We start from the raw sequence: 14,768 nt of genomic DNA, 5'->3' as shown, positions 1-14,768 counted from the left end.
CAACTTCCCAAACATTTAAACATTCTCACTGGTGTTTCAGTTGCTTTAGAGGTTGATGTAATTAGTGCATTATCTGAATACTCCCTATTTCCTACCAAGTCCTCTCACTTCCTATTGCTTCTAGACTTCCAAGTTTGTGAGGCTGGAGACAAGTGAAAATGCTTCTTACTCATTCTACTTGTTTATTTATGCAAGAAAGGTACATTTCTACATGGCATACTAAATGTACATAAGACAAGCATTGCCCATAATAAGCATCCTTCCCTTGTACAGTGATGGGGTATTGGAAGCCATATAGAAAGCACTGGTCTCATCCCATCTTTCAGAGAAGAAAACTCAAGGGCTTGCATTGCCAGAAGATGGCCTCTTTCAGCTACCTCCAGCAAGGACAGTGGCTATTCTTGTTGCTTTGTTGATTTTCAGTATGATTTTCTGGTGTTATGTCTTGAGCAGTGGGTCTTCAGAATTACATAAGTCTCGACTCTCTTATAAATATTTGTCCAATAAATTGCCCTAGTTTATTAAAGAGTCAGATCAGGAAATTGAGCCAATTGCTCTCATTCATTCATTCCTTCTTTCTTTCTTAGCTACTGAACTGCTAACAGGAGCATTAGGAGCAATGTAGGACTTCTGATTGTGATGAAAATATAAGTTATTCCAAACTGCTTTGCATGAAGGACCATGGATGAATGCTTTATGTAACATTTATAAAAGCAAGGCTCAATGGTGACTGTCATAACCATGAGAGCAACTAATCCTTGTGATAAATTGTGGCTGAGTCAGAGAAGTCTTGGACAAAAACCAGGACCTTGCAGAACAGGCAGCAGGTGAAGAGTTTGGGCCACCTCAGTGGTGTGCTCACGTAGCCCATACTGCTTGGCAGTTGAACTGAGAGAAGCTGAGCCAACATAAATCCTCAAAGAACCGGGGGGGAAATATTCCAGACTGTTCAGTTCCTGCATGACCTGTCACACCACCCATATTGTCATGTGTTTTTTTTGGCTACCTCAAGCTCTTTTTATCACATCTCCCCAGAGACAGAATTCTTATCATGAAAACTAAAGCGATGTATGTTGCGATAATATGGGCTCCTGTACCTAATAGTCCAGGGGGCTAATATAGATTTACGTACATTCCTGTTTGAGTAGAAATCAGAAGCAATTCTACTGAAGTTGCAGCACTGAATTCCCAAGACTTGTACCAGAAATATTAGTTCAGACAAGCTCAATAGCTAACCAAACCCAAAGCTTCAACACACTGCTCCTAGAGGCAACATGACCATCTAGAAAGACAGCACAGAACAAGGGTGCTTGCTGAAAGAGTATCTTGTCTTCAGTTATGTTTTATCTCTTCCAGTTAAGTACACACGCCATAAGCTGCTTTTCTATGAGACTGCTGCACGCGTTCAGAAACATTATCATTTCTAAGATTAGAGTGAAAGCAGGTATAATCCAAAGTGTTCTTATTTATATTAGAGCTTTAATGAGGCTTTCCAAGCAAACTAGATGAAGCCACGAGCAGATGGTGTGGAACAGCACATCACTTGCACAAATATCTAAGCTTTGGCCAAATGAGCAGTAGTGACACCAGTACTGTTCATTTGAGGAAATGCATGGAAATATCTGGACTGGACAAATGCATGGCAAATCGTTTTAGCTTTTCTAAAGAAGTTTATCAGATTTGACTATCAATCATCCATGTTGACCAAGGATAGAGCGTCTTTGCAATAAATGTTCATGCTTGTCGTCATTAACATCATTTAGATTTTAGACTTTTTCTAATTAAGAAAGGTTCCCACCAGCAACAGCAAAAATCTCTACCACCTCTTTCATTATCTCAGCCTTTCTTCCCTTTAATTACTATTGAGCTCCTGGCTGATTAAATTAGTTTTTTTAGGCCTTTTCTGAAATCTTAGGGAAATTATCTAAAAATCATGAAATCAATTCCCTTACGCTGTTTTAATCTTTTATGTTTTGGGCTCTGAGAGGGACGGGCGGACAAGTGCAGCCCCTCCGAAAAGTGTGCAGCACTAGACTGCTTGCCAGCCTTCTATTGCCTTTGTGGACCATCTGGGTCAATTTCCTTCCAACTAAATGAAATGCAAATAAAAATTCCAGCAGTTTTTCAGCTGCAGGCTGCCCAGCTGATTAGCATGACAGAGGCCGGGAGATGAGGCCTGACCCTGTGCACTTCCCCTCATCTCATTAAGTTGTAACTCTACCGTGGCTGCATTCATGGTGTTTATTGACGCTGAAAGGCGTCTTTATCCAAAACTAGCTAAATTCACATTCAGAGTTTTTCCATGAAGGCTTGCCTGCTACAGCATCCACATGAAAGTGAACCTATTGTAGCTTGGTGATGTGTCCTGCTGATTCCTTAACAATCTGAGCTTTCTCCAAAAATGTTAGATTCACAAGTTTAAGTTCCAAAAAGAAAAAAAAAGAAAAAAAAAAAATCCACCATTAGACCCAAATGTTTTAATAACTCAGCAGTTTAAAATGCTAAGAGTATAAATATGCTTCATTCTGATGATGATGGTGTGAATATTAAACCCATGTGAGGAGACAATTCATCCAAAGTACAGTAGTAAGAGAATGTCTGTGTCACGTAGGACCACAGACAGAAGGGTATTATGCTTGTTCTCACATGACAGTGATATAGGATTCAATATGGCAACATCTCCAATTTCTAGTGCTCTGAGAGTCACAGTTGGGCAATGGAAAGAAATAAACCTTACAAGTACCCCCTAACTCATGTCTTGTCACAGCTTCTTTGATGGAGTGATGGCATTGGTGGACCAAGGAAAGGCAACTGATTTCATCTAATAGGAAGAAATTCTTCACTCAGAGGGCACTGATGCACTGGTACACGCTGTCCAGAGAAGCTGTGGATGCCCCATCCCTGGAATTGTTCAAGGCCAGGTTGGTGGGTTCCTGGGCAACCTGATCTGGTGACTGGCAACCCTGCTTATCTAGATGATCTCTGAGGTCCCTTCCAACCCAAGCCATTCTGTGATTCCATGATTCTATGATGCATAATGACATTGCAGCCTGTGCAAAAAAAGAGAATATTGCAACATCTCTGCTGTATTCAGTGGTCACATGAATCAGAGAATATTTGGTGATTCCATGAAGGAATTCAACAATAATTTGCCCTTGCTTCTGCTGAGACTTCCCATCTTATCTGCTAATGGGTTCACTTTTCTTCATACACACAGAGCTGGAGAAAACATGTTTTTGACCTGAGGAGCAACATACCATGCTTGGTCAGGAAAATTCAGTTTATAAAATTCATAGTGCATTAGTGCTTCCCCATTGAATGACAGGTCAGCACGAACATTACAATTACTTTCTGTATCAGTTACCATAATCTCACTGAACTTTTGGAAATCCAGTTGATTTCCATACATTTCCAATTATATATTTGTTAGTGTAGCTTAGCCAACCATTCCACAGCTCCATGTGAGTTTGCAAACAAGTGGAACAAACACCTCAGTGCTTGGCCTTCCCATCATTCTGGGCAAGAGTTTTGATAGCAGATGATAACTGCTCAAAAGTATTGTCCCTGCAAAAGCTTAAGCTGTAGTCTGAGTGTCTTCAGTGCACTATTTTCTGGGTGCACCCTGGTGTTGGTGTTTTATTGGGCAAGTTCCATGAAATGCTTCTTCTCAGAGGTAAAAAAAGAATCTAAAGAGGCAGAGAAATGCCTTCTTGTCTGATCTGCCCCGATGTGATCTTCATTTATTACTGGGTTTTCATTTGAACCGATAACATTTCTGCAGTTAAGATCTCCTGAGGAAACAAACTGGTGCCTTTCTTATCAGTAGCTATAATATGGTTAGTGCTTGATGTGCTTTGTTATCAGTCATGACAACTTTAAAGCCAGTCTACCGTGTTACAAAGTGTGATTTTAAATTACCATCCATGATAAGTGCTAAAGGTTAGGGGAGTCATGACAGACAACTGCTGCGCTCCAGCGTAAAGCAGTAACACTACCCCCAATGCATTACGATAAATAGCCAGGTAATAATAAAATATATATTCAGCTATCAGATATCAGGAACAAATTCTTCTCAGGAAGAGCAGTGAGGCAATGGCACAGCTGCCCAGGGAGGTGGTGCAGTCACCATCCTTGGAGATGTTCAAGAGCCGATATGTGCTACAGTAACACCAGTATTGGAATATAAATATCAAATAATAATCTCTGGTATTTATTAGAAGTGTGTGTTTTACAGCGTTAGTAGTATGGAATAATAAAATTGGATGAAATCCCTACAATGTCTTTTAACAGAGAATTTTTTGGGCTTAGTATCTTCCTTGGACAGATTTTGATGATGACAAAGTTGTCTTTATGACAGTGAGTTCTCAGTAGGAGTTTTCAACCAGGTTCTGTTATCTCTGTTATCTATCAGACAGAAAATAGGAGCCTGTGGTTGTTTCATCTGGGAAGGTGAATGCAGTAATAGTTGTTCTTTCTTCTTTATCATGTCAGATTATTTATTTATAAAGTAAGATACAAATACTCTTTGTTAGATCATGGGGATGGTGATGGGGGAATGCTCTCACATGCATACAGAGCATTGCAAATGTGAACAAAGTGTTTTTAAAGATTCAAAGCCAAGATAACATGGATATATTTATTAGAAGAAACTCTATAATCTGTTTGCTGTATGTGTACATGTTATCTTGAGCCATTTTGTTGATTTTAAGATTATTAGAATGTAGGAGTTCGGCTGTGTCCAAGGCAGCAGAACACAGCCATGGCATCCTAACTTGAGAAGAATTTGAAAGATGGCCACTATCAGCTAAACTGCAGCAGAAAGGAAAAAAAAGGGGGGAAAAAAATCTTCACTTTTGTTATTACAGACAACACTTCTGAAGACTGAGCTTATTATCCGCTAGTGTCTGGAGCTGCCTATGTTGCTTATCTTGGAGATGAGAGGCAGCAGTGCCGTCTGGCCTCGTGCTGAACCTGAATGCATTTGGCACCAGCAAAGAGTGTCTTATCAAGAAAACTGAGCTAACTCCCCAGAACACAAACCAGAGAGCCTTCAGGTGTGCAGTTCTGTACCTTGATCAATGGGAAGCACGCAAAAGAGCAAAATAACACCCTTTTCTTTTATTCATCTGGAGCAAATTCCCGGTTCTTTCTCCAAATCACATGTCAGGCCTTTATAGTGAGTAGAGAAGACATGGTCAGAAAAAAGGTGGGTTTTTTCCTCAGAAATGTCTACCATACTATTATTAGATCAAGTGGTTTGGAATGAGCACCTTGTATGTCCAATTCAAATCTCAGTGCTACAGAGCAGTGGGCTGACCAGGAGTGGGAACATGGGTTCTTCCAAAGAGAAATGCTAAGCTAGATGGATCTAGCCATCAACGACAGGGCAGCACACTTCTCTTAGTATATTAGTTTTGCCATACATTCCACTGCTGTGATATTTCACCTTTGAGATGTGACCTTTGAATCTTTCCATACATTTAATAGAACCATGCTGTAGGTGTCTGTGATAGAACCAAGTGTGAAGATCATGTACTTCAGTGTAGGCATTTAAACCTGAGCTCCATGTCTCACAGCTGTTGCGAGTGGAGATGTCCTCAGTATAGCTGATAACAAGAAGGGGTTCTGTGGATATACTGGTCAGTAGAGGAAGCACAAGCAGAGTATAACCCCCTCTGATAAATGAGAAGGGAGAAATGACAACAACAGACATGGAGAAGGCTGAGGCACTCAACGAGTTCTTTGTCTCAGGCTTCACTGACAGTCAGGCTTCCCATGTCTCCCATGTCCCTGAACAGCTCTATGTGGGGCTTGAGGGAGCAAAATCTATCCTGTTGTAAGCAAAGAGCAAGTTCAAAAGCAGCTTATGAACAGAATGTATACAAGTCTAAGGGGGAAGATGACATGCATCCCAGGATACTGAAGGAAATAGCTAATGTGGCTGCCAAGCCACTCTCCATCACATCTGAAAAGCTGTGGCTATCAGTTGTAGTCCCGGTGACTGGAAAATGGAAAACATCTCTCCACTTCCTAAGAAAGGGAAAAAAGAAGATCTAGGAAACTAAAGGCCAATGAGTCTCACCTCCATGCCTGGGAAGATCATGGAACAGATCCTCCTGGAAGCTGCATTAAGGTACATGAAGGACAAGCAGGAGATCCAAGACAACCAGCAAGGCTCCAACATAAAATGCCTACTCAAAACACTGATGAAAACATGGACCCAGGTTGTCTAACTTTCATCACCCAGTGCTGGTATCGGCATCTTTCCAAAGTCCAAGAGCAATGTATACATTCCAAATGCTCCACCACTCTTACGTGCCTGAGGTTGAAGTCCAAACCATCTCAGAGGCCTTCCCTCTGCTGTGGCTCATCGTTCTCTCCATGGCCAGCCTCTCTATGACCACAGAGCAGAGACACGAGCTGTGGTTTCTTCCCAAATGGCTGTGCTCACACTCTTAGCAGAGCCCCTGAAAAGGTGCTGGTTTGTGTTCGATCCCAGTGCCTTAACACAGACAGCCGATATTTCCCCTCCTGTCTCCGAGAGTTTTGTCAAAGCAGCAGCCAGTGGTGTTTTATGATGTGCCGTATGACTACCATGCATGTGCTCAGCATGGCTGCCTCATTTATCACTGCTCAGCCTTCACACTGGGACATCATCCATCACTGCCTCCTTAGAGCACAGCCAGAACCTGGTCCATACTGCTGCCCTAGCCCAGAGCCATGTGAACACTCCTCAGCAGGTCCCTTTGTGCTCAGGCTGCTATTTTTTTTCCAGGAAATGTGACTTCTTCTATTTAGTTCCCCACCAAGAGCCTGGAGTAGAAAACCAAACTTCAAAATTCAATTGACTGTGCCTAATGGAGGGGATTTTAATTTGTAGCCCTTGACCCTTTTCTATTATCGATGGAAATAAAGACCCTTTTTCTTTCATATTAGCAGCTAATGGCAAAAGAAAAAAATTAAGGTTTTGATTTCTTGATTCTAATAATGACCTCCATGTCCATTGATAAACCATGAATAATCCCTGAGAAAAGCAGTTCTATGAGCAATCTAGAAAGTGGACAAAGGAACCTTTGAAACTATTTCATATACAGGACAAAAAAAAAGCTCGGGAATACATCTGTGTCTGGTTCTCTTGTACTACAGAAAGACAAGTGTCCTTTCTATTAATTGCATTAATTAATTGTACTGCACTTATGGATTTGTCTCTCACAGACCTGTTCATTCTACCCAAGCGATAAAACTATTAAACAAAACCGATACAATGATCGAAAGTCCTACCCAAAGTAAAAGCTGTGAATCTAGAGATTTCTCCTACCCCTAGTGTCGTCAAAGAGGAAAACTCCATTGGTTTTACAAAGATTGTATATTATAGTAGATGTGTTGTATCTACCAAGAGAGTGGTGAGGTGCTGGCACAGGCTGCCCAGAGAGACTCTGGATGCCCAATCCCTGGAGGTGTTCAGGGCCAGGTTGGATGGGGCCCCAGGCAGGCTGGTCTAGTATTAAATGGGGAGGTTGGTGGCCCTGCATATGGAACGGGTGTTGGAGCTTTGTGACCTTTGAGGTCCCTTCCAACCCAAGCCATTCTATGATTCTATGATTGAACTAAACACTTGTTTCCATGGTTTAACATCCTTGCTCTTTAATGTCTTTCTGTTTCTTGGACACTGCTGTGGCATGCAGGAGGACTGCTGTGGCAGATGGGACTTGTGCACCTCATAATTCTGTCTGTGGGATTTAGCTTCCTGTAGTTGAAGAAGTGCTGAGCGATGTACAAGAAATCCACACTTATGGGAGTAGAATAAACAGCATTTCTGTTTTAGATGGACTCTTTTCTCATTATTATGTCTCAGGTTTTCATCTGCTTGGTAACTTGGAAATGAAGGCATGGGCTCAGCATCCAGACCTCTTGGATGGTCTGGCTAAGTTAAAGACCATATGGACAGGTGCCCTTCACCTTCCAGCATTAATTCAGTGCAGTAGAGATAGGTGCATAGCCTGAAGCAACCAGTACTGAAGCCCCTGCTTCTAATTGCATTTTCAGATGAGCTTATTTTTGGGTGAGCTTCAGGGTGTCCCCCTGCATGAAATGTTCTCAATGTGTGTGAGGTTTGATGATGCTCAGGGAAACAGTAATTGGATCAGGTCCCTAAATCTCTCTCCAAAGGGCTGGAGAGATCTTTTGGAAGAAAAGTGAAATAATCAGTCTATCAAGTAGTTTGGAGACCACTTGATGTTCTTCTTGTGCACATACATCTTGTACTGGAATAAGTTTAAAAAGTGATTCACCTGTTACAATGATGCAAGCCTAGACTAATTCCCATTGCACTACTGTGTTATACTAAAATACAAGGAAGTAGAGGGATGTGGTTTGTGGGCTTTACTTGCATTTAGAATACAGAAAAATAAAAGCCGTGCAATCACATACACTTGTGATAAGCTGACTTGGCTCTTCATGCAGATGTTTTTATGCTAAAGCTTTTTTTGCATCTCTAAAAACATCCTGCTGTGCACTGGAAAATTTCCATGCAGATAGAAGGAGGTCAACAAATGGCTCTACTCAACCTGCAGGACATGGTTTCTACAAAATATTGCTACAATGCAGTCATACATGGCCATACATTCCTATCCTGTACACTTGGTTGATCTATTTAATAATATAATAAACAAATTTGTGTTCAGACAGTCAGGCGCAAACATAGATAATGTAACACATCCTGAATACTATCTTCAGAAGTTGTTTTAAGCCTTCAAAATGCAACGAGAAGATGAAAATGATTTTGTTATCTCAGTGTTCCTCTTCCCAGTGTACTGCCAGGACTGGGAGGCTGGAGGACTTAACACATCTTGGCAGGATCTGCCTTACATGAGCTGAATAAATATCTCAGGTAGTCGTTTCACATTCATATGCAATAATCACTTGACAAATGTGTCTTTCCCAACAGTAAAGGAAGGAGCAAGATGCACAGTCTTCTGCAACATCCAGGATCTGCTTTACTAGCTGCCCTGTCACAGAGCAGCATTTCTCTTCTCACAGGCTCCACTTTCCATATGTGATGTACCAACCACTGAGCAAACACAAACACCCTGCCCCATTGGTTGCACTCCTCCATTGCCAGCACTGCACCAGTTTCTGCAGGTGGTTGTTCAGCAGCACTGCACTGGCACATGTTGCCCAGGAGGTGGTGGATGGAAGTTGTTGCTGGAAGGGACCCTTAAAGGCCATCCAGTCCAACTCCCCTGCAATGAGCAGGAACACCTACAGCTCCACCATGTGCTCAGAACCTCATCCAGCCTGACCTTGAGTGTCTCCAGGAATGGGGCATCCACCACATCTCTGAGCAACCACTGCCAATGCCTCACCACTCTGATGGTGAAAATAATAACATACCTATTTTATACATATCTTGCACATAAGGTTTCAGAATTGCTGCTGAATAAAAAGGCAAAGGATATTGGATATTCCTCAAGAGCAGTCTGAGAAACACAAAATCTTTTGATTTTTAAGGTACTTGGCCCAGGCAAAGGTGAGAAACATGGTGGGACATAGGGTGGATTCTGTGTTAGAAGAACCATATCTCAAATAACTCTGGAATTTAGGAAGACTTGCAGATCTCACATTCAGCTCTTTTGGAGCTTGTTGTCTTCATTCCTCTCACAGACTTCTTCATCCTTTGTATCCTTCTCTATTCCCAGGACAACACTGATTTGAAATAGGGTATTTTTGTGTGAGTAGTTTACATGCCCCTACTTTTCCTGTTACATTGTCACTGGTTTTGTCCAGCTGCTTCACTGATATGTCTTCCTACATGAAAGGCTGAACCAAAGAGGAGAAATAGCTCTGCACACTCAAACATGATTACAGGGTTCCTCTATGGCCCCTCCTTGTCAGAAAGCACTAGGCCTGGAGAAAAGCTAAGTGGCAAATCTCAACTCTAGGCTGTTGAAAGTGAACAAGGGAAAAAGAAGAAGATCCTGGAAACAACCAGCTTTGATTTGGTCCTCCTGTGGCACAGGTTTTACTGGCACAGTTTAGTTATTGGCTTGTAATGAAAGCTAGATGAAACCAGAAGAACTGTGATGGAGTTGTAGAAGAGCTTCATGGGTCATTGCTGTTAGGTTACCGTGTTTATACAGTGATGATACTGAAAGGTCATTCAAGAGCTGGAGGAAGACGAGACAACTTCATGACACAGACAGCTGCATTTTACCTTTAGTATGGAAGAGATGGAACTAAACACAAAGAAACTACCCCTGTTTCTGGAAGCCCATGCATTAGGAATCACTGGAGGTCAGGAGTAAGCCAGGGAGGAATCACTCCATGCTCATCATGCTGCAGATGAGTTCTCCTCACTGTCTCTGAATGGTTCCCTCCCATGGGCTCTGACTGTGGGGCTGCCAAACACTTCCAGCTTTGACTGAAGTCAGTGCACAAAATAAATGCTGCAGTTTTCAGACAATAAGTTTTACACAGTGACACAAACAGCCCACAGAACCACCCCTTGCTGCTGCCAGCCCTCATCACTCAGTCCCAGTAGTCCATCATCTGTGTAGACACAAAAACCAATTTTGCTGATAAAACAATGAATTATCTATTTTTAATATATCCCTGTTTACTCAAGTAAACTCACACTGTGACGTCTGGATTTAAGGGATGCACAGGTACTTTGTGGGCTTGACATGCTCCTGGGTGTGTCTGCCCAAGGCACAAAGGCGTATCCAGCACACGGCACAGATACTGATTTATGTTTAGGTAATTAGGTAAATAGGTAATTAGGCCTTTAAAACCCAGCTCTGTGCGAGGCTGGGGAGGGCTGCAGTTACCCGCAGACCGCGAATCCTCAGCTACCGACGATGCGGTCTCCTTGGAAATAACGCTCCCTGCAGGGAGAGCATCCCTCAGCAGTACTGACTCCTGCCAATATAAAGCAGTTCCACTCTCTCCCCTTCTCTCCCCGAGGTGTTACCCAGCCTTCCCTTCATTTCGATATCACTCTCCCCCGTCGATGCCCACTCAGCGCCTCCCCACCCACACATCGGGACGAAGAAGGGCCGAGGCCGGGCCCCTCTCCCTCCGCACCCAGAGGAGGCATCGCACTATGGGATGGGATGATGGGGCAGAGGTGGGGGGGTTCTGCCTGCGCCCCTCAGCCCAGAGCCGCCTCCCGCACCGCTCCGCCGGAGCCTCTCCGCCTTTCCCCTCTCCCATCGCCGCGTTCGTTGAGCTGAGTTCTCTCCGAGCTGGCAAACGTGGGAGGTGGATCGCCCCTAAAAAACGGTAATAATAGTAACAAATAAAGCAAAAATAAAGCCAACCCGAAGCGGGGCAGCAAGGACAGCGGAGGGCGGTTTGAACAGCCGGGATGAAAGGTCTGCGCTCGTTTCAGGCGCTCAGAAAGCGGCCCGAAGGATGCTATTTTGCCGCAGTCTGGGTTGTTTCAGCCCCCAGTTGCACAACAAACCGTTTAAACATTTCAGCACAAAACAGATTCCATTGTCAGGCTGCACATTAAAAAGTGTTATTCGCTTTGAAGTTTTTGTCTAATGGCTCTAAACTGAAAGAAAATGTTTTCCTATTACTTAATTCAATCATAGCGAAGAGGCTTGGTAAAAAGCCCACGGATTTTGCCCAAAGTGTGACAGAGTTCTCTTTGTGTTTGCTTATCCTCTGCTGTCACACACTTTAATTCGCCTCTCTTTATCTGGCATTCAAAACTTTCTTCAATGACATTCAATAAGGTCCAGCGGCTGGAGAAAAAAAACTGGTTATTTTTTGGGATATTCTTTCCCAGTGGCTTTGGGCTCGGTGTGCATTCAGGGGCCGTTAACCCTTTGCCTCCCCTCGACTCCGAGCGCTGCGGTCCGTCCCGGGTAGCGGAGCGCCTCGGGCCGGCTGGGCCCCCCCCTGCGGCCGCGGCTCAGCAGGACGATGCTCCTTAGCCCGGGGTAAGACTTTACATTCCGAGTTCTTTCCGAATTAAAACGGAATGAACCGACCCCGTTAACGCTTTGAAGGGAAGGACAGCTGCAAATTCATTCTAAATCTGAGTAAAAAAACGAGTTTTCGCTCTCATTCGTTTTGGATCCTTCTCTGCTTTTCCTGCACCGATTTGTGCCCATCCATCCTCACATTTCCAGGCTCGAGCACCGATCGCGCCTGGGCAGAAATGCGGGGATGTCAGAGCAGCGAACCCCGCAGCGGGAGCAGCACAACGCGGCTCTGCGCTTCCCGGGCGGTCCTTCCCCTCGTCCGAAGGAGCGGCTGTTCCCGTGTGGCTCAAATCCCCCACGCTCTACAATTCATCCTCAGAGCGACTCTTTTTCTCTTTCTTTTTTCTTTTTCTTTTTTTTTATTCTTGTTTTCCTTCACACAGTATTTAACAGGGAGATGGGGAGCAAAACACACCCCGATGAGTCCTATTTCTTATCTAGTGTCTCTCCTTCACCCCCCCTAACCCTTCGGCCTCAAAAAGCCGTTTTGCCGGCGGTGCCCGGAACGCTGCGCGGCGCACGGTGCAGTCACTGGGAGCGGGCAGGGGCCGTGCGGGAGCCCGGCGGTGCCACAGGTGGGAGAGGAGCCGGAGAGCGGCGGGGGAGCGGAGCGGCAGGCAAATAACCGAGGGGGAGCGGGCTGAGAGCTGGGCTGAAAGAGAAGGAGAGCGATAAAGAGAAAGAAAAGAATATTAAATCGCGAGAGAATGAGAAAATAACCCCGCCAAAGGGAGAGGAGGGGAGAGGCCGCCTGCTACGGCGTGGGTGGGGTCGACAAGAATAGAGTACATTATGCAGTTCATTTAGTTAACAAGGGAAATAATGAGGGAGCGTGCGGCGTGAATGCCAAGAGAAGCGGCACAGAAAGCCCATTGAGCGCCCGGCGCCGCCATCACATGGCGCTGCCGCTATTTAAGGCGGGCGGGCGCCGTTCAGCACCACTCGGGCTGGCCAGCGGCGCTGCGCGGGGGTTGCGCGGGCGCTGCGCGGGGGCTGCGCGGGGCCATGCCGCGCTCCTTCCTCGTGGACTCGCTGGTGCTGCGGGAGGCGGGCGAGAAGAAGGGCGAGAGCAGCCCCCCGCCGCCGCTCTTCCCCTACGCCGTGCACCCCTCGCACCCGCTGCCCGGACTGCCGGCCGGCTCCTGCCACGCGCGCAAAGCCGGCTTGCTGTGCGTGTGCCCGCTGTGCGTCACCGCCTCGCAGCTGCACCCTCCGCCGCCCGCTATCCCCCTGCTCAAGGCCTCCTTCCCCCCTTTCGGCTCCCAGTACTGCCACCCGCCCCTCGGCCGCCAGCAGCACTCCGTGTCCGCCGTCAGCGTGGGGCACGGCCCGGCGCTCTACCAGGGCGCCTACCCGCTGCCCGACCCCCGGCAGTTCCACTGCATCTCCGTGGGTAAGGGGCACGCGTGGGCGCCGCATGCAGAGGGAGGCGGGGGGATGGTTAGAGGATGGGGGCTCGACGGGGCGAACGGGCGCCGCGTCCCGCTGGGTGCGCGGGGATGCGGGCGGGAGGAAGCGGGAGGGGGGCGGCCCCCCGTGGTGTTCCTCGGGGAGTGCCGAGGGTGCGGTGGGTGCTGAGCTCCGCTCCGCTCTGCAGACAGTACGTCGAGCCAACTGCCCAGCAGCAAGAGGATGCGCACCGCCTTCACCAGCACGCAGCTCCTGGAGCTGGAGAGGGAGTTCGCCTCCAACATGTACCTCTCCCGGCTGCGGCGAATCGAGATCGCCACCTACCTGAACCTCTCCGAGAAGCAGGTGAAGATCTGGTTCCAGAACCGCCGGGTCAAGCACAAGAAAGAAGGCAAAAGCGGCTCCCACCGGGGAGGGGGCCCCGGGCACAGCTGCAAATGCTCGGCCCTTTCCACCACCAAGTGCTCGGAGGACGACGAGGACTTGCGCATGTCTCCGTCCTCCTCGGGGAAGGACGACAGAGGCCTCGCCGCCACCCCCTGACCCCCGACTCCGCAGAGACTGTGCCGGGAGCAGAGGGGGGTCCGTGCAGCCGGATGATTTTGTACCGTTTTGTATAATCCGTGTCATTTACGAAAGACTTCCTCGCCTTTCCACACCCCCGGCCCATAGCGGCGGCCGTGTGGGCACCCCGATGCCAATAAGGCGCCCCCCGGGACCCCTGGAGTCCCACCTCGCGCTGTCCCACCTGAGGCCGTGGTTCCCCGCAGCCTCCGCGGGCAGAGCCGGACCGGAGAGCAGAGAGCCCAGAGCGGGGCGAGAGAGGGCGGCCGGGGAGGGTCGGGGCTGTTTGGGTTCTTGTCATAATATCGGCTTATTATTATTATTATTTTCTACCAAACTGTTCTCTCTCTTTTTTGTTTGTTTTGTTTTGACACTGTCGTTGGTGGGCGCGCAGCTGTGGCTGTACGGTCCCGTCCCCGTCCCAATCAATCACCATCCCTCCCCGGGAGATATTTATTTATTTATTTATGTACGGAGAAATGATGATGGCGATGTTAATAATGACGATGATGGCAATAAAGGCTCCGCTGGTGGTTCATTTCCTTACACAGAGACGTCCGCTGCTGCGCTCCGGGTTCTGGTACCCCCCACCCCATACCCCGGGGCACCGTCTTTCCCCATCTCCGACGGACGGAGACCGGCACAGGGACGGGCACCGAGGCGAGCACCGGGAGCCGCCCTCAGCCTCCCGTGCGGACTGCTCTCCCATAGTCGAAGGTACGGGGTGCGGGGAGCTCCCTGTCCGACACTCCTCCGCTTAGGAGAAAACTAGGGAATCTCCTCGCCAAGCCGCAGCCCGGC

The 14,768-nt window shown here is 46.9% G+C and overlaps 1 protein-coding gene across 1 annotated transcript; it reads left to right on the top strand.

The window, feature by feature from the left end:
* Positions 1 to 12,954: 12,954 nt before the first annotated feature.
* GSX1 (GS homeobox 1) lies at positions 12,955 to 14,513 on the top strand. The gene is made up of 2 exons (XM_015852080.2): positions 12,955 to 13,386; positions 13,591 to 14,513. The coding sequence occupies exons 1-2, from the start codon at positions 12,999 to 13,001 to the stop codon at positions 13,944 to 13,946; spliced, it is 744 nt and encodes a 247-aa protein (XP_015707566.1). The 5' UTR covers positions 12,955 to 12,998; the 3' UTR covers positions 13,947 to 14,513.
* Positions 14,514 to 14,768: the final 255 nt, after the last annotated feature.

The sequence above is a fragment of the Coturnix japonica genome, chromosome 1 (genome assembly GCF_001577835.2).
Source record: "Coturnix japonica isolate 7356 chromosome 1, Coturnix japonica 2.1, whole genome shotgun sequence".
Lineage (NCBI taxonomy): Eukaryota > Metazoa > Chordata > Aves > Galliformes > Phasianidae > Coturnix > Coturnix japonica.
The sequence above is the reverse complement of the archived record's forward strand: the minus strand, read 5'-3'. Positions and strand labels throughout refer to the sequence as shown.

Excerpts from the sequence above, each read along its gene's own strand:
- GSX1 (XM_015852080.2), top strand. The coding sequence starts at position 12,999 with ATGCCGCGCTCCTTCCTCGTGGACTCGCTGGTGCTGCGGGAGGCGGGC. Across the intron at positions 13,387-13,590 it reads GTTCCACTGCATCTCCGTGG|ACAGTACGTCGAGCCAACTG; the intron begins GTAAGGGGCACG and ends TCCGCTCTGCAG.